At 40.1% G+C, this 27,026-nt stretch overlaps 1 protein-coding gene across 5 annotated transcripts in view; it reads right to left on the bottom strand.

Annotated features, from left to right (window-relative positions):
* LOC139686782 (inter-alpha-trypsin inhibitor heavy chain H4-like) overlaps positions 1–26,762 on the bottom strand; it is a 67,795-nt gene extending 41,033 nt beyond the window's left edge. For all 5 annotated transcript variants that reach the window (XM_071583824.1, XM_071583825.1, XM_071583826.1 and 2 more), the window contains exons 1-2: positions 26,598–26,762; positions 2,344–2,680 (exon numbers count right to left, since the gene is read on the bottom strand). In XM_071583824.1, coding sequence (XP_071439925.1) covers positions 2,344–2,637 — 294 coding nt within the window. In that variant the 5' untranslated portion in view covers positions 2,638–2,680; positions 26,598–26,762. The remainder of the gene's footprint in view (positions 1–2,343; positions 2,681–26,597) is intronic.
* Between the last annotated feature and the right edge of the window lie 264 nt (positions 26,763–27,026).

Raw genomic sequence — 27,026 nt, 5'->3', positions numbered from 1 at the left:
GCTAAATCGGTTGTCTCTCAAGAGATGGACAAATGTTACTCATAGGACAACGCACATAAAATGTTCGCACTAACCAGATATATTGCACCTACAGTTAACACACTTTTAGCCGTGTCTGTACTGAATATTTTGAGATGGTGACATTACTGTGGGAAATACTCGACAGTGATTCTAGGTCATCCCCATGCAAATGTTGATGCACCTCTTTCTTTGGAGAGAACAAGAGGGAGTGCGCCTACAGACCTTGAAATATCCTCACGACATCATACTTCCTCGACGACCGCACCCCTCACTATCTAGCCAGGGCTTCTGATTCACGGGAGAGAATCAACGAACGTGATTTGTAACAGTTTCCGCGTCCTTGGAAACGCATTTCTACGTCTGATTTTCCTGGTGGCTCGCCGTACCTCATCCCCAACGCATGGACAGATAAATCTTATGAATCGAAGAATGTCATCACCTTTACATCTACGTTGTACCCCGCGAGTTGCTGTGGGAATGTGTGGCAAGGAGTGACAGTAAACCACCCTACGTTACAAGGTTGCCCACACCGTCGGGGATATTGGGAATAAGTCGAGAATCGCTCAAGGAGAAAGGGGAAAATAAACAAATATTTTTAATGTTTCGAGAATTTGAAATGCGTATTTGGGATTATGGTATGTGAATTGAGAATTTCAGATGAGAACGATATTCATTTTAGTTAATAGATCAGTTCTTATTTGCCGCAGGTCATCACTCGTGCATGGCGTCGGCAGAAATCGTGACTATTTCCCGTCAGTTTACAGTTAAATGTGTTTCACCGTGCGATGACGGACGATTTTCGAAAAAAATAAGTATCTAGATGTGAAAGATATTGGAGTAAATTTAGGAAAATTGACGGCAAGTTCGTCGACAATATCTGGTATGATTTGGGAATGGAAGTCCATAGAATGGGTGGTCATCCCTATTATTTAAATTCGAGTAGATGCAATATGAATCTAACAGTTTCAGGCTTAACTTGGTGGAATTCTTTCATGGTGAGGTGAAAGAAAGAGAAAAAAACAACTTTGCACTTCCACACACTTTTTTAATATAACACGACCATGGTTTCGGAAGATGATGCGCAGCATCGAAACCATGGTCGTGTTATATTAAAAAAGTGTGTGGAAGTGCAAAGTTGTTTTTTTCTCTTTCTTTCACCTCACCATGAAAGCCGAAGATGATGCGCAGCATCGAAACCATGGTCGTGTTATATTAAAAAAGTGTGTGGAAGTGCAAAGTGGTTTTTTTCTCTTTCTTTCACCTCACTAGATGCAATATGTTCACAAAAGTCAACAACTAGGTTTTAGATTACCATTGCTGGGACACATAGTTAACCTTGCTTATATTTTGATAGCAAAATTTGCAAGAGAAGGAAGATTAAGTATATAATCCCATGTTTCTTGTCTTATTTAATATATTTTTGACGGGAAATGGGCCCTCATAGTTTAAAGCCCTAGTAATTTCCTCGGTGCCACTATTAAACACGTACGTGCACCCTCGGAGGATGAAACAGCCGACCTTACCACCTCATTTATCACCATGAAAAAAAATATAACCGGCTTTGCGCAACTGAATTCAAGATCGAAGTTCACAGATTGAAGATAAAAATGCATTTATCTTGTATACATGTAGTGAATCATATCAATGTGGTCACTTTTCTCCGATACTTAGCGACTTTCACATGAAATCGCTACACACATTCTCTCCTATCAGCGACAAATTCCTCCGTGGCCACTCGATTATATGTAAGCGTCACGTGACAATAAGTAATATCAGTACAAATTATTTGCAGACATAAAAAGAATGAACGACTGTGACTGAATAAGCCCATCATCCTTCAGTTGCAAAGGGAAAACATCTTTTCGTTGATTACCTCCAGGTGTAGAGTCACTAAAAATGTTTCAATTTGAAATAATAATTTTTGAGAGATTATATTGTTCAGGAAAACAATATTTGCGGTATGATTGAAAATTCTAGAAACACATGACCAAGGAATAGGTTTTGAAAGTCCTTTATTCCGTAGATTTTTTTCTTCTTCCTGAAACAACTTCACCTCTATCCATAGGTCACCGCCTATATGTGGCCATTATTTGTTAGAGCCCGCGGTGACCGCCCAACATATGTTTGTTTGCTTGTAAATGAGACCTTAGCGTATTAAGTGACTTTGTTTCTTTTTTTTAGATACGACTTGAATTTTACATAAAAAAGTGAAGACAAAAGATGGACTGTGCTTGTGTAAGCGTGTGAATATGCATGGGATTCGGAATTATGAATCAAGATCGGGAGTCGGGTTAAGTGATTGGCGACGGCCTTCCCACTCACGTTGGAGAGATCATCCGGCTTTTCTTCGTCCTCCTCGATCACGGGGGTCACGAAGGCAGCGGCGGGAGTGACGCTGCTTTCCGGAGCGACCGTCACCTCGGGGACTTTAGTCGTAGTGGAGGTGGTTCTGATAGTCGTAGTGGTTCTCACAGGCGTCTGAGGTTCCTGTGCCGTGGTTATCTCCAGAGACTCTGTGACGTCCTCGGAAGAGGTCGGCGTCCCCACGCTGGTCGGCGAAGCGGACACCGCGAGGACGACCGCCGCCAGGGCCACGATGAGTCGTAATGTTGTCATGATGGGTTGCCCCTCGACGCACACCGGACGAGGAACGATGAAGCTACGAGAGAAAGGAAGAGGAATCTCCAGTCAGTACAATCGATATGGGATGGGAATGGGTATAATTAACCATCCATTTCCATTGAACACCTTTTTTTCACCACCTGGTTTACCCACATAACACTGTCATCTTAAGACTCAACACCCATAGAATGATGACACAACCTTCGAAACGTCGGCAGTAAAATATTTGACCTGGTGTAAAAATCGAGAGAAGACTTTCAAATAAATAAATCATACTTCGGAAAAATACCTAATCCTCCAGAGGAGTAAATGGTGTGAGAAGAAAGGGTAGCCCAGGTAAGTTATGAGGGAAGCCTCAGAAACAAAAAAGCAAATATGAAACATTGCATGACTGTTGTGAAATAGGTGAAAGAATTATCCAAGGATAGGGATAGGGATATAGGTGAACTATTAGCACGAAAGAGAGTAAGTGTCCTATCATGACCTATAATCAGACTTTTTTTCCGAACCTACCCCGAAACTTAGTGGCGTGAATGTATTCTTATGCACATATTCAAGCCGGAATATTCATTAAATCAATATTTCTAGTTCACATACATAGTTAGGGCCAACACTGCACTCTGTTGATAGAGGTAGGAGAGAAAAAAGAGCAGGAAAGAGTTGGCCATTTCCCCACCTTGTTTCTAACAATACTCGTGAATATAGTCCGTAAAATTTATTTTTGCGTTTTTTAATGTTCGCAGCGAGAGCGAGACAAGGATATAATGCCCAATATAATTTTCTTATTTCAATAATACATCAATTATATGCAACAACTAAGTTCAGCGCCAAAAGCGTTGGACCAGAAAATACCCTGTTGCAATGGGATACAAGCAGGTAAAGCGGAAATAAAAATTTTGTATGACATTATATGACAAGCTAGAGATAGAGAGCGGAGGAGAGGATGTGAGATACCCTGAGTCCGCGCAAGCAGGCTCCCTTTTCCCGTCAAGTGAATCAAGCTTTATGTTCCGACTGACGGGAAGTGTATCGCAGTCCAGTGTTCGCCACGATGTACCCGAGTATGAACCGGAATGCAAGTGAAAAATCCGCTATCTCCTGGAATCGAACGGTAGCTCTCGGCGAGGGAAATGAAAAAAGACAACGCAGTGTTCCGATAATGGAAAAATACTAAACGTACAATGCGGAGATAAATGAGATTTCCATGCATAATGAAATGAATTGACGTCAGCTATTCCTCCTCTACCATGTCTCCTGACGATTCAGCACGGCTGACATTTGCAAATCAAAGCTACCAATATATATATATATATATATATATATATATATATATATATATATATATATATACATACATATATATATATATATCGCAAACGATGACCCAGGTTTTGAAAAACCTGGGTCATCGTTTGTGACTTGGATTAAGTCCCTCGCTAATGCAGCACGAAACTCATGACATCGATGAGATAAAACTGTATGTGACGAGGCAGCTGATGACCATTCCGAAAAAGCACTTTGCCGATTGTTTTGATAAGTGGGACAGACGCTGATATAAGTGTCAGAGGTCCCAAGGGGGTGGTTCGAAGAAGACTAAGGCGTCACTAATCTAGGAAGGCTATTTTTCTCACAATATTGCATGGCGGGATTTTTTCCGGGCAGTATATATTAGGAGATAACTTTAGGCGTCACTTTGTGGAAACGATACATATTTGTAAAAGAAACACTTGGTTTTTCCACATAAAATTTAATCACGACCTAGGTTTCGACGCTCAGCGTCATCATCACCCTGAGATGATGACGCTGAGCGTCGAAATCTAGGTCGCGATTAAATTTTATGTGGAAAAACCAAGCGTTTCTTTTGCAAAAAAAAGTATATATTAGGCCTCTTATTAATTGAATATAACAAAGCTTAAATATCTTTCCGATCTTTTATTTTTGCTGCATCAAATAATTTTTCGTTAATATTAGGGGTTTTTCTTGATACGGGATCTACACGTTCAGTAATTTTTGGTTACAGTACAGGGAGGCATTGAAATTCCTTGGGGCACACATGCATTTCGTGTGGAAACACCACGTCACCGACAATGCAAATACCTCTTCCAGAAACTGATTTATTTTTAACGAATACGTCGCTCATTCAAGCAGCGGTAATCTTGATAACGGAAAAGTCGCATGATGAAGGGTAACCCCTTCATCGTGCGCATGCGGCCTGAGGGTTGCCTTCATTTTAAGGAAATCCCTTCAGAAATCGACCGGAGGCCCATTAAATGGTGTAATCATCCCTGGCGTTTAGAACTTAATTATACATAACACATACATCTGCCCCATTCCTTGTCATTTGAAAGCCGGTAAGGAGATGTTTCGGAGAAGCGGGGTCATGCATTTTAATCACGCGAAAATTATAAACGGCCATTTAGTAATGGGAAAGCATCCAATGTAAATGAGTTTTTTTACAAATTATAAAAAAGGAACATTTCGAAGCACCTGGAAACGTGGCAGCGTAGTTAGAGTTACAGCAGGAATTCGCATGCAGTAAAGAGTCATTAATTTCATGGCATATGAAAATTCAAACCAGAAATCATAATGCCGGAAAGGATATTTAAATGATTGCGCATCGTGAACAAAAATGGCGATGGCACCCTAGGAATTGCACCCATTTGGTGTGGTCATGCAGTTATGATTGTAGAATACGGTCTGGCTAATGAAGTAGCCGAAGAGCCTGCGAAATTCAATACGGAAATTGTGGAGGGAGTGGTGCTAGAAACGAATAGTAAACAAGACAATTATACAAAGTGCTTGGGGTCAAGATGGTGCGGTGGCTTTCGTACAGGCCCGGGTTCAAATCCCGGCGGTGTTGAATATTTTTCTATCTAGATCCCTACTTGAGGTGCTTTGTGGAGGGCACTTTGAGTGAGTATGGGACGTTAAGCTGCGGACCCCTTGGCGCCTTTCGTAAAGAGTAGGCTAATGCCGACCCCGGGTTTCTCTCCACCCTTCATCCTTTCCTGTCCATCCCCTATGGCGCAAATGACCTCAGCTGTCGCCTCCCCTAAATACTACCACTACTACCAAGTGCTTTGAAAAAAAAGCCATAAAATCCACGGCAGCAGCATTGGTAAATAAAGATTAATATCTTCGAAGAAACATCGGCAAATATTAGTGCGATAGCTGCCGCACATTACTTAATCAACAATGTTGTCGCAGGAAGATCATTGTTTTGAAAACGTTCAAGTGGAATTTCGAGATTGAAGTAAGAATAACACGCAACACAACTCCACTTCCGCAATAGGCTGACAAAACACACCAAATGTCAGTTGGCTGCTGTAGCACCATTAATTTGTACAATTCTGATCACGATTGGGAAAGTTATTCAAGGATTTAATGTGAACGATTTAATTTTTTTTCAATAATTGTAATTGGGAGAAAAGCATTCCGTTACGAAAAGACGTATTCACAAAAGGGTAGGTATACATGCGAGGGTGCAGAGACGTTAGGACAAGATTTGCTATTAGCGAAAGTTTTGAGATGATGGGTCCGTAGAGCAGCGGAGAAAATAAGCCGGGCACGGAGGAAGACCAACAAAGAGGTGTGCAATGTGATATATATAAGGACAGTAGATGTGAGAATATTATTCAAGGGAAGAAAAGGGTGGAAAATAAGGACACACAACTGGAGAGATAAATATTAAAATTTAAGGAGTTTTTTGTGTGGTCGTATTTCAGAATTTCACGGCGACATGCAGTTTTTTTAATGACTATGGAAAACTACCTTTAATCGTTTAGACCAATGCTAGACTATGATGGGATACGACTGACGTTTTTGAAAGTGACGTCACCATTATTATCAAAAGTTTCCTCGTGTCAAGTATGCGTAATAGATGGAGAAGCCAGAGGAAAACTTTGTGTACTAACCAGTAATATCATAGATTGATTCAAATAATAGATAATATTCTATAGCTTATGCGATTCGCGTAAAATACGAACGTATATGGTAAAATACTTCAACAAAACAGTTAGTCAAACTCTTTGGGGCTCATTTGCCGTGATTTGCCACACTCGTGATGTTAGGGGATGGATGTACATTCTTTGACTATTCGTAGCATAAGAAGGATTACGGGTTGATTGAAAGACAGTGTACAAAATAAGGGATCTTGAAAACAGCAAGGTTAATCTAAGAATCTAAAGAGCATACTTTTTATTATTACAGCCTCCTTTATTACCCGGCTTATTTTCTAAGCAAACTCCCGATTATAAATACACTATTTTTTAAGTTCTAAAATTCTTATTCTGACAGCAATAGAATTTTCTTTTGTCTAATTCGCTTACCTACTAACTCCTCTATTATAATACTTTAATAACCTCTAAGTGCCCCTCATCCACTTTTTATAATACCGTCTAATCTAGCAGTAAATGCTGGAGCCCTCTATCCTATAGTTCGTATCCCGCCTCCGGCAGAGGTGTTTTTATCCCGTCCTTAATGATATTTTCAAATTAAAGTACAGAAATACGTCAGCAATCGAACCATCTCGCAAACAAATCTCGTGTACTTATGTCATGACTACGTATACATACTAATTTAACGTATCTTTTTGCAACTGAATTACAAGGTTAAAAGAATAACACGTAGAAAATCCAAGCAAAACTTTATCTTATGACTCACGTCTCGATATTTAACCCGTTATTATACCGGTGGTGCAAAAAATAGAGAGAAAGATAACTAGGAAATATGGTAGGAAAATTAAATAGGAGTAGGTAATAGTGCCGGAGGAGAGGTTTCTTACTTCCCCTACTTAAACCCTATGCATAATTCCTAAATGTGAATTCAGCCGTTTATATTTATTGCACCAATAACTACCACCACCACCACCGATTTACTCTTTACTATTTCACCGAAAGAACTCCCATCATATCGAACGATCCATTAACTTTTCCTCTGAAAGTGGGAACAATGGGTATAAACATGCTGAAATGAACTTGACGTAATTTGCGGATGACGCCTGGATGATGACAGGAAACAGAGCCGTCGCCGTACTCTGTGCATTCAAAATCTAGGTTTTCCCCCCCGCGGAGGATAATTTACGATGCTGAGGGTGGGCGAAGGTGGGGGCACAGGTGGACGACGAGCATCGAAGTCTCCGGAGGCGGGATGTCGAGTTTTGCGCGTTCATCCTCTTTTGCAACAGTGGCATCGGCACCCGCTGATGTTGAGGGGTGGAGTGAGATGGCGAGGCGGGATGCAAAGAGGAAGACTTGGTCCCGCGGGCGAAAAAGATGAGGACGTCTTAATGAGATGAGGAGGATAAAGACAGAGGGAAAGGGATACTTAAAACGAGAAGGACAAATTAAGTGTTGTACGAGGATTCCAATTCCAGCAATGCCGAATCCTGACCCGAATCGTGCCAGGTACTCGCAAAATTGAGAGAACTGTGCTATCAGAACACCGTCTGAGCACTTCATGGTCAATGAGGTTACCGGACTCAAGGTGCGGAACTAGCGCTCATATTCAGGTCGACTTCACTTATGCTTTAAAACAATTATTTTTTTGTGTTGCAAATTTTATAAAAGTTAGCATTAATGAAAGTCCTCGAACTCCAAAGAACTCGAGGTTCAATCCATGAACATTCTTGTCCTCTATTGAAATTAGCATTTAATTAAATGCTCAATTTTCACACAAGCCATTCTCTCGCCGCCCTCTTGCCCACCTTTTGCCACTCATCCCTTCTGCGTCATTGTTTGTTTGTTTCTGTGATCGTTTTGTATTTTACTACCTTGGTTAACGTAATAAATGTGAAAATAAACGATGATTAAAATAAAGTTAAAAATAGTTTTGCTACTATAAGGTATAAAAGTATGTATAATACTAAACTTTAATGTGTTTAATGCCCTCGCAATAAGGCTGTAAGGGGATGGTGGTGGCTGGGCAAGCATAGGAAAAGAAGAAGATGAGTGAATGTGACATGAAAGGTGCGTCGCAAAGATGACGGATGTATTGCCTCCATTTCTTTGACTCGAATAAGAAAGAGCACCATAATTACACAAATATGTCCTATCACGTTTCCCCGACGAAATCGGTATTTTCTCACTAACGCTAAGACTAAGTGGAAGTCATCATCGCGATGCTTACACCAACAAACCTTTTAGGCAAAAAATGACCACTACGAGCGTCATATCCAATCCATCATATTAATTCTCCGTCCTTGGAGAGTTGTGATCATATTTGCTACATATTCAGATGCCAGATGATTTGTATTTAACGAACCGTCATCTGAGAATAATGTGTCATAATTTGCAAATTAATATTCAAACGAAAATAACAGCGTAAGTAAATACTAGTTCAAAACCTTGAACATAAAGTGAACGCCATTTAAAAGACGAGCATAGTTTTTTTACAAAAATTGAAATCTTAATTTTTTTTACTGTTCCGAAATCCCTAGTGCAGGTGTTTTTACTATTTTAACGTACAGATATTTATAAAAACTCGCAATATCTCAAATAAATCGTAAGTTAAACATATCGTTTCTAAACCAATCATCTACGTAAATACTCCGCGATCCAGCAAAATGTTGTGTGGCAGGGGTGCAAGTACCAGGTGGGATGGGTAAGGGATAAGGTAGTGTAAGGGTGTTTAAATAGTTCGACAAAGAGAAAAAATATCAACTAAAAAATAGGAAAAGACGTGCAAATCCATATTCATGCTAGCGGAAAACGTAGTTCCAAACAAGTGCTTATTTCACCCATTAAAAAAGTTCTTTGTCATACGAAATTCGTACTAAATCACTTAAGTCACTCCTCTGATTTTTAAATTAAGTAATACCATTGTTCGCTTTTGATCTTTTTATCTTAGTCATACTGGTAACAAAAGATAACCTTCATGGTCGAGTCTGAAATAAATCTAACGAGTTTTATAAACGCTTTAACATATTGCGCGCCTTTTCATTGTTTTGAGCAGAACGGCCAGTGATCTTTGCCCCTCAACGGCTTCTCTCATCACTCTACAGAATAGGAATTATCATCAATTATTCCATAGCTTGGAGCTTATCTTCTGGAAAAGTAAAGAACAACATCAAAAATAAATATTCTCGCCTGTATCTATTTATTTAAGAATTTATACCATTGCAATTAGGCTATTGTCCTGGTGGCAAAGGTAAAGGCTGGTCAACGGTCACCGGTTAATATTGATGAACTGAATTGGCGAAGAGTTACCATCTGTTTTTCCTGAATCCTGTCAATGCACACTTTTAAATAGCAGGATAGTTGCAATTAACACAGCCTTTCGATTGCTTATATTCAGATGCTGCAAATGCCATGTATTGATACTGTTTATGAATGCGTGCCCCTTTCTAAAATAACTCAGAGAAAGTTTAACGATCAAAATATTGCTCCAAAAAGGTAATTTCATATTCAATTTTAAGTTCGTTTCCGACCATTTCATGGAGTCAAAGCTATGAACTTACAATATAAAAACATGAATTTTCGTCTTAAAAAATTGTCGAGATAAGGCTAATAAATACGGCTATTATATGATTTGCCGTAATTACTGACGGAATTAAGTGGACAAGAAATTTTGGGAAACAACTGGAACGGTTCAGGACGCAAGATCGTCGATTCGAGTCTTTCTTTTTTGCCAACACACCCTGAAATAACGGGATTTTGTGAAATTTTCAAAAAATTTTTTTAAATCTTAAAGAGTAACTGGAAACATTCAAATTGGGTGCCTAGGTAGCGCACTTCTTAATCTGTCAAGGATGTTATGAGGAAACGACTAAATGGGAAAGACTAGGACTTGAAAGGTTAGGAAAGTACTATTTAAAACGATGACGCAGACGGTAACTCTATTTGACAAGGAAACATGATACATGACGAATATGGATATAGTTTGGTTGATTTCGAAGTTATGATTTAGGGAAGAATGGAGAAGAGATTTAACGAGAGCTATCTGGAGGAAAAAAAGTAAAAATATGGATTGATGAGATAATTAAGAGTAGTGGTCCAAGATGAGGCAACTTCTCATTTCTAAGCCTTCGATTGGCTGCGGAAGGAGGGAAGCGGAAAATGGGGACGGGAAAAATGATGTGTTTGGAGGTTAATAGATCGATTACTAGAGGACGAGATGAATGGGAAAACTCTGGTCGGGCGAGGAAATGGTGGATATTCGACTAGTTAATCTAGATTGAACGATAAGGGTAGAACGTCGTCAGATGACATGGCAGCAGTGATAGCTGGAAAAATACCGTAGGAAGATGATAGCACCAGGGTTCTTAATAATAACTAACAATCATTTAGATTGGTACAATGATTAGGTTTGCACTAATAGCGTACTGTTTTATAATCTCCTTATTTAGCGTAAGTAAATCGTTTTCGGTACAATTAGAATTAAATGAATTTTTCCTGGATACATTAATAATTTGACGTGAGGTTTAAACCATATATTTGGTTTTCATCATATTATAAAAAATGACTATATAATCATGATATTCTGAGTTTAATTTCGGAATTTAGCCGCTGATATTATACATAAGCGGCAGAGTGACTTTAATAACGATGACATTAAATCGATTGAAAATTTGATTTACAAGCTCAATCATTGAGATTAAATATTTTAAATTGTACTGTACTGAAGTATTAATATAATATAATGGAAACAATGTAAGTCCTGCGCAGTTTTTCCTGATAAACTCTTGACCATGAAATAACGGAATGACTCTAAAACACTTTGACGGAAGTGCGCTGTTTCATCGGGTGATTTCTTTGTTTTCTCATGCGCGGTGAAAATGCGGAAACCAACATGACACCATATTGACACATTCGATTTGCTTCGCTATTTTTTTTGCTCTATGCGCGCTGTTTGTGGTACTTCATGGAATGCGAATGGATGACATCATCGCAGACTTTAAAGGATTACTTCATGAACGGACTCCTCACTCTGACATAACTGGTAAACAAAGGTATACATTAGCAGAAAGCGAGTAGATATCCAAGAGCGTTTTTTTCCATTGCCTTTTCAGCGGGAAATAAATGTAGGAATGTTGTGAAATGAGAGCATTGAACAAGAAATAACGAGGACGTGCAAGCATATTTTTAATACGAATTCAGAAGCTCTCTGATGGTTACAAGAGCGCCGTGTGGATTTACAACTATTACATTTGGTCCCGCTGTGAAATAAAATTTAAATAATTATAATAGGCCACTAGTAACGTGTAGGGCTGAAAATCGGAAGAGATTTCCAAATCGCTGTTCAAATGTTAATAAGCAATTACTTAATAAGCATTACTGCACACAAAAATCAACGCAAGTCGCTCACAACAGACGTAAGAATCTTTGCAAAGTAGTGAGAGTTGCAGTCGTAGAACCTTTTTTGACTTTAAAAGGATAATTTTGATTCTTGGATCCTAGAATTAATTCTTGGATCCAAGAAACAGCCCTTCAGTAAGAGGAAAACAGAAAGATAATCACTCACTTATTGATCGAGGACATATAAAAAAGTGGCCGGCTAGAAAAATAGATTGAGCGGACAGGGGGATGGACAGGAAAGGATGAAGGGTGCAGAGAAACCCGGCGTTGGCATTAGCCTTCGTAAAGAGTAGGCTAATGCCGACGCCGGGTTTCTCTCCACCCTTCATCCTTTCCTGTCCATCCCCTATTACGCAAATGACCTCAGCTGTTGGTCGCCTCCCCTAAATACTACTACTACTGCGGACAGGGAGGAAACTTTCCAGATATTACTCACTGGAAATATGACGTGATTTGCATTGGAATCCATTGATTTCTATGATTGAACCTTGCCTGGCATAGGAATCCATCTCTCTCACACACCATTTTGGATGATTCTTGGAGATCGTCGTCGAATAGACTAAGGGTGACTGACAAGAATGAGTCGACGATGGGGATAACTTCGGTACTTTTTTTTTCAAACATGGGACATTTCCAACGCATGACATGAATCCTGAAGATATATCTGAAGGTTGATATGCGAGACATTCATTCTGGAATCACACCGTGGTCGTCAATTTTCACGCGAGGAAACACGAAATAGTTTTTCTTATCGATTTTCAAATCGCACCGAAGCTCGCTTGGAAGGGACCGCCTTTTAACGATCCTGAACAGGAATCCCCCCCCCCATTCTCCTTTCATTCCTCTCGGACGCTAAAAGAGCTAGTCGCAATTCCGAAGGATTTTCACGAGCATCGTATCCTTTCGACGGCGTATGAACCCCGCCGCGAATCGCACCCATCTCCCGACCAACCGTCAGGCGTTCCCGCGAGAGAGAGATAGGGAGAGTAGGAGGGAGCCTAGCCTCCCTTTGGCGGCGGCTACACCCCACTCACCCACCGCCTTTCACTTTCCTTCTTTTTCGGTTCACACGTTGTCTCTCCCGTTCAAGGTCGAAGCGGGGAGCATTATAAAGCGATGCTCATGCGAGACGCGCATCCCCATCTCCCTCCGGAAATAAAAGAAAACAAACAACCGAAGGCAAGACAAAGGGGTACCAACAATTGGCGTTTTATTATACGCTCTTCGCGGATCTCACGTGCAAAAAAATCAAAGAGAAGGCCTCTCCACTTGCAATGAGCATGCATCTTGGGTGGACGTCAGCGGTGTCGAGGATTGAAGAGTGCCGTGATTTTATTACGAATGCGATATCGTGATATTTGTATTATTAAAATTATGGTTGTGCGACATTTAATTTCCAATATCAGAATTCGATACATATAAATATCGATGCGACGAAGATATAGAACGAGTATTTATCGTATCGGCAACAGTGATATCACTAAAGCCGCATCGATAATATTCACGGGAAACGCGAGGAGGAAAGTCGATATATAGTAAAAATGTCTTCACGTCGCACAAGCCAGCACGTGCTCGTTTACGATAAAACGTACGATTGTGGCGTCGATATTTGAAATCAGACTTTTTCCACGATAGTCATGCGATATCATGATATTTCAAATTTGTTTGTGCGATATTTTATGTCCAATAATAATTTCAAAGTATAAAAATATCAACGTGAAGAGGATATAGTGCGGGTGTTCAACGTATCGTCCGGATATCGTCCGAACACGAGGGACGGAGAAAATCGACTGTCGTGTCGTAAAATGAATGGCTTCACGTCGCAAAAACCAACATACATACATTTGCCTTGGAGAAGTGAGTATAAATAGATATTCAAGGAAAGTCATAAAACAAATTATTGAGGTTAACATTTATTTTTTCTAAAATATCAAAAGTTAGCACTCTATATCTATTTCTAAATTAGATTCTTTGAGCCAATTAATTATCTATTAACTGAACTGTTTGCAGGATAATGCAATTTCAGTTCTTGATTTTAGTTTTAGAAAGTTTTGCCATGATGCTTTTTGTTGAATTCCCTCATTCGCTTGATTCTTAATTTGAAGCAATACAAATAATAGATCCAAATGTATGATCAAATGTATTCCTTATATCGGATTTTTCTTATCATACAATTGATTTGTAATGTTTCAGCAATACATATTGAATCCTCTTTTTCAGAAGTATATGCGTCTGTTTTCAAATTACAGTAAGATATAGCGTGCGAAATGCGAAGTCGAAATTTAAGATCCGTCGTTGTCGAATTGACATCGCAAATTCGATACACGGATTGCGCGGTATGCAGTAACAATCGCACCGCGACGCTCAAATTCGAAAATTGCCTGAGCTCCTAACAACGAACGGCTTACTCGCGGTGGCCTTTCAGTGTGGGAAAGTTGTGGTAGTGCCTCTCTCTTTCTCTCACTCCATCCTCTCTCTCTCACAGGAATTCGTTGTGGTGGTGGTAGTGTTATTGCTTCTATTCTTCTCTCGCATCGCTGATTTCTCCTAGTAGTGTTCCCCTCTCTCTCTCTCCTCCTATTTTCTTACCTTTTCAACCTATCCAACTTCACCCCCTCCCCGCTCCTCTTCACAGGCGGTCACAGCCTGCGTTCTTACCGCTGCGCTATTTAAGTTTTGAGTCTCTCAGGTGAACACATGTTTAGAAAAAAAATTATTTTCGAGGAGACAAGCCCCATTGCCGGCAGTGACAAAGTTGTGACTTCAAAGTATCGTTAGGTATTGAATTATTGTGTGCAATAATTGAGGTCCTCTGAAGCGGTAACGAACCCACCAAGGTCGAAGTTCGACAGTGTGGAGGTTTTGTTCTCCTCCTACGCCATTCGTAGACTCATTTCTATCCCGGCTCATATCATTACGTGTGTTTTCCAGGAAACATTGTTCCTACTGGGCATAAAAATCTTCCAGTTGTAAGTACACATTGCATTGGAAAATCTAATTTTTTGTCACAAATACCCCGATAACCATATATTATGGCAATTATGGCAAAGTTCGTGTTTCAGTGCGTCACATATATGGCCAAATCCTCTTTAAAAGTAATAGCACAAAGTATTTTCAAAGAAGTTTCCTATTATATTTCTCACAACACGATAAGGAATTTAGTTCCACTACTTTCGGTCTGAATTTTTACAATAGAAACATTCGCTTTATCTCGCATTATTTAGCATAATTTATCTTGAGCTAAACCAAAAATCTTGCAAATTTGTTTCTGACTGGCCTGTGCTTCTCTCCCTTGACAGATTCCCCCTTCCGTTTAGAATAGGTTTATAACGACAAAAGGTCTTGAATGACTATTAGAACCATTTAGGAAAAAATTACGAGACAGATTGATGCTTCTCTTATGGCAATACACTGCACAGCCTTGTCCATCCTGACATATTACTAATGAGCACAGTATTCCAAACTTGAATTCTTTTTATATTCTTGTGATTTACGTATTCCAGGATAAGTATGTATTATTGTAAATCAGATTTAAGCACGCGTTAAGTAATTTTCTTAAGCTCAATACAAACGTTCCATGGAATCGTCGTTCGATAGTTAATTTGCGCAACTTTCAGTGACTGAGTGCATTCTTCATTTTGCTTGGAGTGCACTTTCATTTGGGTACATCCGGACATCCGTGGGCGTGCTAAAACCGGCGTCGCTCTAGTTGTGCACACCGTTCTACATACGGAACCGATTCTACCCCATGAACTGTAAGTGAAGGGAATCAGGCACACTCAAAACCCCAAAGCTATGTAGAAATTACTACTCTGGCTCGCTGCTAACATTGAAAAAGGTGGTAAAAAGACACGCTCTAAGACATCAATAGACAGTCAAAATAATGACATTTTTGGTTGGAGAGAATGAAAATTCGCCTTTCAGGAGTCCCTCCTCCCTCTACAACCATTCACAAGATAATTATGATGAACTGCAATTATTTTGAGACACGTGTTTTTCATGAAGAAAGTGCCTTGGCGGTCAAGTCGCGTGAGACTCGAGGGGAATAATTTAATAAATTACGCGTGCTTCCTTCGTTCTAATGGTTCATAGGAGAAGTCTTGGAAGCAGAACACGAATTAAAGAGAAATGATGCGTTTAAGCCGAATGCTTCCCCTCACGATTACGCCCCCGACTCCGAACTCCACAGACCTTTACAAAAAAAAGTTCACTTTCTCGCCTCAGGAACGCCACGACGTTTTGCCACGCTACTTACTCTGCACCAAGACCGACCGTAGAAATATGGTCATGCGTCGACGAGCGCGGTCTTACCTTTCTTTTTCATACAACCCAGCAGAAGAGCCGTTCACACGGCCAATAGGTATTTCTGAGTAGCTCCAAGAAATGGAGGGTGAAAAATTAGGGCAATTAAGGGACTCGTATAGCTTATTTTGAACTAAATTTCAGCGCTTCTCTGGAATATGCAAAATTAGTTAGCATTCCACGAGGAAATTAAACGGTGAACGTAATCTAATATTTTGCGTTAATATTGTCCTTCACCCTGACAGATTCTGAGATTTTAATGAGCCGTCTTCTTCGTCCACTCCACTAGCTATCCCTTTCTCTCAATGCCCCCGCTCCTTTAAGTTATCCCCTTTCGATCCCTCGCATTTTATTTGCTCTCTCATCAGATAACTCAACATAGAATTATTTCAAATTATGCCCCCTATCCAGTCTATAGTTTTTCTCCTACGACACCAAAATTTATATTTGCCACTAATCATCTTTTCAACGCAGCTCTATTAACAAACGTAATTATCCATCTCAATGACTAAATATTCCTCCACGAAGATTAATTACGTACAATGGGGCGAAGGAATCCAAAAATTATGGAAAGCGTTTTCAGGCATTACTTGGTGGAAGTCTTTACTTTTCGAGAGTTTAAGGTAATAGGCAACACCGAAATTTCCAAAAATATATGTTGTATTTTTCACGACCATGCCTCCATCGCGCAGCTTAGTTTAACGAATATATCGCTTCACAATACTGCTCCTTCAAAATGATAATCGCCGAAAAGAATGAAACATTATCCTGCAAATTGAAGTGTTCACTTAAACTTTAAAGATGACACTGAATTTTGATGGTCACTTAAAGCTGAACTGTAGTTATTTTATAATAAATGCTGTTTCTATTATTTGCGGCGTCTGTTATCGAGACGAATTCGCGGGAAACATTCCATATTGACTGACATGCCAGAAGTGCCACTACACATAAACTCATGGGCATGGACCACAGATTTAATCTTCCCTACGAAATAAGAGAGAAGGATCAGCGAATGAATGCATTCAAGAACTCGATTTCACATGACGTTGTATAGGAAAAAACTAATATTATGTGAATACGACGAAGGGCGAGATGGAATGAAAAGTTAATAGTGAATAATGGTATCAATATTTATGTGCGACTAATGAGTTTCATTAAAATTCATTTGTACGTATTTGAGGGTAACGTAAGATCATCTCTCTCACAGAGAGATGCCACGCTTGAAGCTATCTTCGATGCATCAACAAAAAAGAATAATTCCCCCACTAAAAAAATAGCCACTTTTAAAATTGGACAATATGCTCAATCAGTTGATGTGTATGCCTACTAGAATACATCAAGTATATGTATATTCAAGTCGACAATATGGGCTGGTCGTTCGCATAGCCAACAAATGTGGTCCAAGGGAAGTAGACGGCCATGAACTCACTAGGCACGTCAGGAAATACGAGTTGTATCCAATATGTGAGAGAGAAATTTGAGCTAGGGTTCAGTATCTATCAGATGAAAATAGTAGGTCAACGCCAAGCAAGCGTAAAGAATATTTAAATGAACCCACTGTTGTGATTCGCCCGTCGGAGTGACCACATTAGTGGATTTTGGCTGCGATTGAGGTTATAGAATGTAGTTTATATCCCTAAAAAATCTTGTATCCGTTAACAAAGGGACCACACGTATCAGTTTCGCCACGGGAGAAAAGTTGATGGTGAATTTTCGTCGCAGCGCACCTATCTAGTTAGTTTCAAGGTGAGTTACTCCGTAAACAGTCCCATCTTGAATATTCATTAAAATAGAGTCAGAAAACTGGCGTAATTTCAAAAGGATTATGAAAACCTTGAACGATTTTTCCCATCCAATTTTCTGAAAGTTTGGTGAGAACTGAGAATCCTCTGGTGCTCGGCCATCACATTTCCCTTTCGTCTTTAATAATGCCCTTTAGGTGAAACAGTATTAAGTCAAGAAAAAATTCAACCTTGCTGAATTAAGAAGTTTTCCTTGCTGATTGTCCACCACATACATTCACACGTATTTTGTCTCTTTCCTAAATGTACGTATGGACGTTAGAAATAATTCAAGCGTGAAAATCTTTCTTACCATGTACGAACTACGACAAAAAATGATATTGTAAATGAAATTCTAATATTGTAGAATGCAAGATTGCTCTATAATTTGGATTTGAATATTATCATTAAGTTATGGTGGCATTTGCATACATTTCAAAAATCCATAAAAAGCAAAATTTCAAGATTCAGTATAAAACACCTATAACTGAAAGATGCTGATAACCATGCGTGCGTGAGTGTGTTATGGTTATTTATTTGAGTAAACATACATTCATATTTATGTGTACGCTCATATTTGTACGTAATTGGCTAGCGCCGGAACACCCCCTGCCACACACCATCCTGGCTTGCGGGGTAATTTGTATGTGTACACCCAAGGCTATAATGCAACATCTAACGGATCTAATAAATCACAGGACGCACATAATCCAAACCAAGGACAAAATATGATCCCCCTACCTTTCCTGAAGGTGACCAACAGGAACCCATAACTACGGTTTTCAGCACTATTGCTATGATGTGCCAAGAAATTTGATATCAAATTTCTAGACTGAAAAGTCTTGTCTAACACTCACGGAATGAAGTATAACAGTAAACTAATTTATTACATTCAGCACGAGATTAAGAGAGTTGATGCTTTCGCTTCGTATTCGTTGTGGTTCATTACCCCAGGAGCAAAACAAGTTTTCTTCCTAATATTCGGCTCTGAATTTGAAAATGTAAACTTGAGAATGAAGAAGACCCTCCGACAACGCTGGCAGACGAACTGAAGCGCGTTAATATTCTGGTATCGCTTCGGCGGCATCCGGGTTCATCGGTCACCTCCGCGAACAATTCCAAGCATCGGGAGCACGAAACAAAAATAAACTCAATCAAGGGCATACAAAAGGGGGACTGGCAAACAGATTTGTAAGTCGTATGTGATCGTAAAAAAAGGGAAAAACATACACGGCTATTTGCTCCAAACCTTGAGAGCTTAAAACCGGGCAATGACGAAGCTCCCCATATATATTCCGTTAACTTTCCGCGAAAAGGTGTTTACTTTAATAACATCGGGAACTAGACTTGTTTCATATTGCAAATGTTTTTTACAGGGGCCGAGACGGAAATAAAAACTTACCACTGAACGAAACGTTGTGCTTATTATTTTTTTAAATACGGCATTCTGAGTAATGATTCAATAATAGCGTGAATTAAGCATTGAGTGATGCGTGTAATAATGCGCGACCGCCGAAACGCTTGAGGGAATCGTAGCCTAGTGAGTAGAGGGTTCGCCTACTGATAAAAGGGTCCCGGGATCCGAAACGAGTTATTTTTAAAAGTTTGGAAAAAATTAAGGAGCTGAATAAAGTTAAACGAAATACAGTTATATTGACCAAACATTAGCTCGGAAAAAACAGAGTGATGAAGTAAAATTGCAAAAATTAGGATGTAAATACGCAGACAAAGGCTTTTAGAAATGTATAGGGAAATTGGTTTTCTAGAGGCTCATTCCCCACATATTTCGGTAAATCAAATCATCTGGATAAGATCAGAGAAATAGATTCCAGCATGGAGGGGTTGAAATAATAATTCTACCCTCACTCAATTCGCTATCACAAAAAAAAACAAGATTAAATTTAAAATTTTGAACTATTGGCACAGATTTTTATTAGAAAAATCATAAGCTAATATGTTTAAATTAAATAAAACTAACTGCTATACCGGTATTTCGGTCGAAACGGTGAGAATCAACGGGGATGCGGGATGTTTTTTATTGGAAAAGATCACGGAGAAGACATCGTCATGAAGCACGGACCGTGATCAAGAGGAAGAAAAAACAAGTTTACACACGGAAACAACAATCCTCTACAAACCATACAGTAACCTGATATTCCTATTACGAAATTTCTTCATAACCAGAATTTGCAAAAGGAAGGGTTGCGTCCTAACATCCCCTGCCCCACACCTCGCAACGTATAACGCAGATTAAAATGTTTTCGTAGTTCCCAAAACTTTTTGAGTAATTGTAGCTGGTAAAAGGAATAGAACCGACCCTTACTCGTATGCCCTAAAATGAGCCCTACTCTATGCTTCACGCGCTGTGACAAGGTCAGCTTTGTCTTCGTCTATCGGTGCAAATCGTACCTATGTACATCTGTGCAGTAAGTAGTTTTGCAAGCCACTGCGAGGGTCTGATAGGAAGGGGATATCCTACACAAGAATAGAAACATCAAATTTAAAAGCTGCTCAATTTTTACTCATTATGATATCATATGCTTGCTATTATTGATCTAAGATTATATTGCAACATTTAATGTAGCTAACTAATCGTACAACGAACAATATCCAAAACCACGAGCAAAGTTAGAAGCTGCAACCTTCGCTAAAGACGTCAGTCCGGAATGTTATCGACATAAAGCGTATCAACGTATTTAACGTCAGTTTTCGCTGCTATTATTTGTTGTGCCATCGGATTTTATTCAAAAACTCCAGTATGACAAACGTAAGTTGAGAGAACACACGCGGATCAAATAAGTAGCAGCAACTTTGTTTATTAAATTCGGCACAATATTATCAGAAGTGATCATTTCCCTTCTTATTCGCTGTGTTTCACCACACCAGTCATCTTTAAAGTTTACTGCCTCATACCCATCTCTTACCATATATTATTAGAGAAATGCATTTTTCTCCTCAATATATCAATGATATACCGTATAATCGGAAGAAAATAGTAGAAAATCTTTTATTTCTTTAACGCTGAATCTGGTGAAGTTAATATTACAGTATGATTTGGTCCGTCATGCTCAATACTTTCACTATTCACCAAGATCCGTTTCATCCCGAATAAATTCCCTTGAAAAAAAGAACGAGGCACCGAAGCGGCGAGCGGCAGGGAGTGGCGAACCAAAAGCACGCGACAATAGCGACGCGAATACCCGGAAAGTCCGTGTTACAATAAGCACCACGGATGAATTCGCAAACTAGCTCCCCATGACGGCGAACGAGAAAATAGGATGCGTTTTGTATTCCCATAATATTACCTCACGCGCACGGTATATGTAGGCGTGGTAAAATATTGAGTTGGGGCGCGATCAAGAATTCGACGGGTTCTTATTCGATTGATATCGCTGGGAGGCTTGGTAAATGGTTAGCAAACCGATCTTCAATTGATTAATATAGTAGCATTTATGTATAATCTCTTATGTTTTACTCTGCATGCATTATTATTATTTGTTCCTATAGATCTCTGGGCTACCAAATAAGTACCCACTTTGACGAGAAAGAACACTCGGGAATCGTGAGAGCTTGTGTCGTATTAGTCTGAAAATATCACGACCCGAAATATTTTGGGACCATTCTTTCCAATTCAAGCATGAAAGCTGACACAACTTTGAATGAATCGCTAGAAAATTCTCTTTTCAATGCCACTGAGATCTATAACGCTGAGTATACATGAGGGAAGGAACGCGTGGAGTTGTGTTGGGTACATGGCTGGTCGAAGTGCATTGAAGGAGTGGACCGCGTGCTCAGGTTAACGACATGTGAGCATCGGATGCAGTATTCTAGTGATTTCACACTCCAAACCAAAAGGTCGCTTGTTCGATCCCCGCATTGGGCATATATTTTGACACCGGTGACGGCCGACAGGATTGATAAGTAATGAAGAAATGCTTCGAGTTGCCGTTAGCTGAATTTGTTATGCTATCCATCGAATCCTTTCGGGAATATAGATCCTAGTAGACTACTCTATTACTAGAATTAATTTTTAGGCTCCAGGGACGATCGTTGTAAGGGAAGAGACACTGGCACCACATATCCCGGAAATCACCGGTTGTATAAAAAGTATCGGGAAAAGTTTCTGATAAATTGATTTATTTAAAGTTTGGGAATATTTCTTACAGTGCCTAAAATTTTTCCAGAGTACATACCTTGACCCGACACACTTTTAATGACGGTTTTTTTACGACTCAAAGGCTCCCTGGTAGGCGGATTCCTAAAGGTCCTTAAGGGTACGCGTGCAAGCTTCTTTGACAGCAGTTTGGGTTTCACGGTGGTGTCCTTGGAGGAAATATTTTACTTTAGGGAATAGGAAATAGTGTGCTGGTACTAAGTCGGGACTGAAAAGGGGTAGGGCAATCGTGGTGACGCCGTTTTTCGTCAGGCGGTCGGTTACCTTGGAGCAGGTGTGGCTGGGTGCCTTCGGGACGAGTATAGCACAGATCTTTCGCATCGCTAAATTTTCAATGGTAATAGTGTGTACTGTCATCTTATCAATGCCAATACGAACTGCGATCATTCGCACACTTAACCAACGGTCTGAATAAACTGATGAACGGCACTTCATTCACACGTTCCACGTCGTCGTCGGTTCTTGACGTCCAGCGCGGGGCTCGTCCACCACACTCTCTCAGCCATATTTGAAGAGCTTGTGCCACTTAAAAACTGCAGTTTGTGACATGCTTTCATCCTTGAACTCTTGGCGAATCATCCCCAACGTATTCGTACCTGATTTCCCCAGCCCAACACAAAACTTGATGGCGTACCGCGGCTCAATCTTTCGCTCGATTTTGAGCTTGCATCGAGTCACTCGACAGGGGTCCACTAAAATCCCGATCTAGTCTGAACGGACGCTAGCAGGCGATTGGCACTTGGCGCCTGTTGAAGGTCAGACCCCCCCCCCCTTAACCGTGTCTGCGAGGTACGAGCGCGCTGCGACGTATAGTCACGTCAGGAAAAAATGTTCCCAATACTTCTTAAATACACCTTGTATATAATCGACACAGCCCATTGCTGATGACCAACTTTAGCCGTAAACGTCTAAGTACTCCTTCCAGATCGTCCACGTGGTGGAAAGGAGTGCCCGAAAATGTACTACCAGAGTTGGGGGTAGGAGGGTTGCAATAGAGGAGGACATCTATTGGAATAATTATCCAAACTATAATACGCAGGTGAACTGTCCTCGCGAAAGTGCCTGCTTCACTGCTAACTCGTTGAATGTATCCAACAAAGAAAATATATTTACAGAGGTCGGCGATTAGCCAAGCTCAGGCGAAGGGGCATTCTTCTTCATCAAGCGCACTTCATTCGCTTCCTCATACTTTCGCCGGGGAAAGCATTCAGGGCTCCGGTGATACGTACCTATGATTCAACTTCCCGTCGCAACTACGTCTCCCGAGGAAGGAAAAGTAGCAGACAGTGCGGCAACGTCCGCTTTTTATCGATAGAGCGGAAGGCAGCCAGTAAATGTTGTGAGACTGCCACATTGAATTAATTAAATTCTTACACTGACTACATTTGATAGTTTTATTAGATCTAAAGAGGGAAGAAAAGAGAGAATATGACTAACAGGTTATGAAATACTTCTTAACCTGTTTTTACGTTTCAATACTTTTATCTCATGCGTAATGTTCTCTGGTTTAGTTTATCAATCGCATCCATTTACTCTTTGAGCTAAAATTGATGAACTTTTCTAAGATCCAACTTCGTCGTCATTATACAGGTATTTAATATCAAAATACTGCTAAAATACATTATAAAAACTACTGAGTAAATTTTCACACCCATATATATTTTTAAGTTTGCGTTTAAGTCTTTTATTATGGATATCACGTATTTTCACCGAATGACGCACCTTTATCTTTCATATTCCTGCAATCATCGAGTTTTACTTCTTATTTATCAGCACAGGAACGTCTTTCAGACGGTTTCGTGCCTTTCAGGAATATGCCATTGGGACATGTTATATATATACCGTCTTGAGGGTATTCGAGGAGTGTATTGTTCCTTTTTACGGGTGGTGACCAAACACCCCCCGCCACACGCCCTTGCGGCGGCTTGGGGGGTGTTATGTAGATGTAGATATACTTCTTAGGGGCTATGAGGACATAAAATGAACGACAGGGAACAATATAGCTAGGCAGGGTGCTATAGTCTTTAATACCCAAAGCATGCAATCTAAAGAGGAGAATAACGTTTAAGTCGAGTTATTCTGTTAGGATAAACCATATCCTTCGAGTTTAAATAATCTATAACACCACTACAAGCTAAACAACCATGCCCAGGTCGGGACCGCCTCGTTGTTTTCGTCACATAATGGAGTTCCCAAGACTGAGCGTCCGCTGCGAATTGTTCTCAGAAGTCGGAAAACTTCAACAAGGATCTTTACTATTGCCAGGATTCGTATTCGAAACATTAGGATTAGCTCGATAAAAAGCTTTCGTATACTATATCATCTAATTAAACCTCGTTAAGAACATTGCGACAATACTCAGGACACTTCGTATCAAGCCTCTAATTAGTAACTAAGAATCTATATGGCACTTCCTAATTGATTAATTACATAAAGTTCAAATGGATTCGTTAAAATTAAAAAGTCAATAGTTATCCGCATCTTTTACGCGATCTAAGAGTGACGGGGTTTTTTGAAAGAAAAACATGGGTGGGAGCCCATTCCAATGATTCAATATTTTCTTAAGTTATGGGGCACCCGATTACATTTTTGGGTACTCCGCAAGCCATCGCTAGGGTGTGTGGCAAGGGGTGAATACATGCCGAGTTAATTTCATGGCTAATGCGAGGGGTAAAAAGAAAACTATCAAAAAATTAGCCGACACGTACAATGCGTCAATTCATTCAAAGATAGCATCAAAACATGGCGACGCGGATTTGGGGTTTAACACTATTTTTACGCCGAAATATATTATCTATTCCAGAAGCGATGATTAAATCGTGTTTATATTCGTGAAAACCTATATTCATATGTAATTGCATATTAATGCATAAATGGCTGGTACCATAACACACACAAGCTTTTACAGCGGATTGCGGGGTTATATATATATATATATATATATATATATATATATATATATATATATATATATATATATATATATATATGTATATATATATATACATATACATATATATATATATATATATATATATATATATATATATATATATAGATAAAAATACACCAAAAAGTTCGCATCTTTTTCAATCTTTGATAGACTATGCCGTGGTTTTCTTAAAATCGCTGTTCACTTTTTACAGCAATTTTATTCGATTCGCAATGGGTGACAGCAGAAGAGCTTCGTTACAAAGCCACTCTACTCACTAAAATCAATCACGAACCAAACACGACTAAATTTAAGTTTCACCATGGCTTTAATGATACCATGAGTGATATAATATCTTGTTAGTGTAGTTATTTTGAGGCGAGAAAGCGATATTGTGAGTTGAATTTCAAATAATTTTGCGCTAATCGGCGATTGTGTGAAAAATGCCGCGTCGGATCCGAAATATCAGGTCTATGGAATAATTCGACAACGAGGTCATTCCCTCTAAGAAAGGTCACGGCTCGGTTATCTGTCATACGAATGGGATTTTACAATCGAAATTATCAAACTGGAGAGGCGAAATGCTTGCAGGGAGAAAATTTACTTGATATGGAATAAAGCCGCATATTTAACTTGGGTGCGAAGCGAAAAAAAGCGAAAAACATCGGTGGGAGTTATGTATCGATACGTCGAGAATTAAGACATCGGCTGGACGCTACGAAGCTCATAGTATATGGAACTGGGTTTCGCTCTTATTGATGCTGCCATTCTAAAATCACAGGCAATAAAAATATATCCCATGGTGGGAAAGATCGATAGAATTTAATATACCCCGAAGTAAAACAAATTGAGTTGCTTAAACACTAATGGAAAATTTAAATTTTCGAAATAAGTAATAGTTTTCGGAGACTTTTCAAAAGTGCTATCAACGGAGAATGTTAGCAGGGTGGCCAAATCTCCGGTACATGTATAGAGTCTGTGCAATAGGAATAACTGCCATTGTCTCCGCAGGCGGCAGACGAACCGGCCGCACTAGGGTCGTCCCAACTCTTGGCGCCGGGCTCAAGCGATCCGAAAACATGCGTTCACAACTCTCTCACCCAATCGGAAGAACCTTCGCACATGGGTACATAGGTAGTCTTCCTAGCTCAACGTCGGTGACGAATCAATGACCAGTAACTCAGGCTCGGGTCAGGATGGACCAGGCCTATTCTGTAATCGGCTACGGAGGGGGGGGGGTATTGTTTGGCCGATTTGCACTGGGAAATGTGACATATCACTGATAATACACATAGGGTACATTCGTACTCGAATTTTGTCGATCTGCATCCGATGCGGTGGTTCAATTCTGGTGGGGAACAGTGCGGGATTGTTAAGACTGACTGTCTACTCCTCAGCCTATCTATCGAATGGAATTCATTTCCATGGACATATGATAAATATAAGAGTACCAAGAGACAAACAACGCTTACCTCGTTTAAGCTTCCGGAAGGGCCTTCTGGACGCTTGGGAGGGACGAAGTTTTCGAGGGATGAGCAGCGAGGAAGGAAGGCCCGAAGAGAGAGGAGACCTGTGCGCCCGCTAGTCCTCCACGAACGGCGCCGTGTCTGTGCGAGGTTGGATAGGGAATGGGTCGAGTTCATATGCGCTGACTGACTGAGAGCGTAGTGGGGAGGAGGTAGGAGGGGGCGTGTTGGTGCGTGCGTGTGGAAGGGGAAGGTTTGCAGGAAAAAGGTGTATGGGGGCGGAGGAGGGAAGGGCGGGATGAGGGCTGTTGGGTTGGGGGGACGAGCCCAGGAGCGCGAAGATGGTCAAGGTGGGAGGACTCTCTTGAGTATGGGAAGAGGGGGGGAAGCGAAGAGGTAGTTGAGGGAGGGAGGGAAGAGGCCTTTGTGTGTGTG

The sequence above is a fragment of the Hetaerina americana genome, unplaced genomic scaffold (genome assembly GCF_022747635.1).
Source record: "Hetaerina americana unplaced genomic scaffold, ioHetAmer1.1.p SCAF_15, whole genome shotgun sequence".
NCBI classification, from domain to species: domain Eukaryota; kingdom Metazoa; phylum Arthropoda; class Insecta; order Odonata; family Calopterygidae; genus Hetaerina; species Hetaerina americana.
The sequence above is the reverse complement of the archived record's forward strand: the minus strand, read 5'-3'. Positions and strand labels throughout refer to the sequence as shown.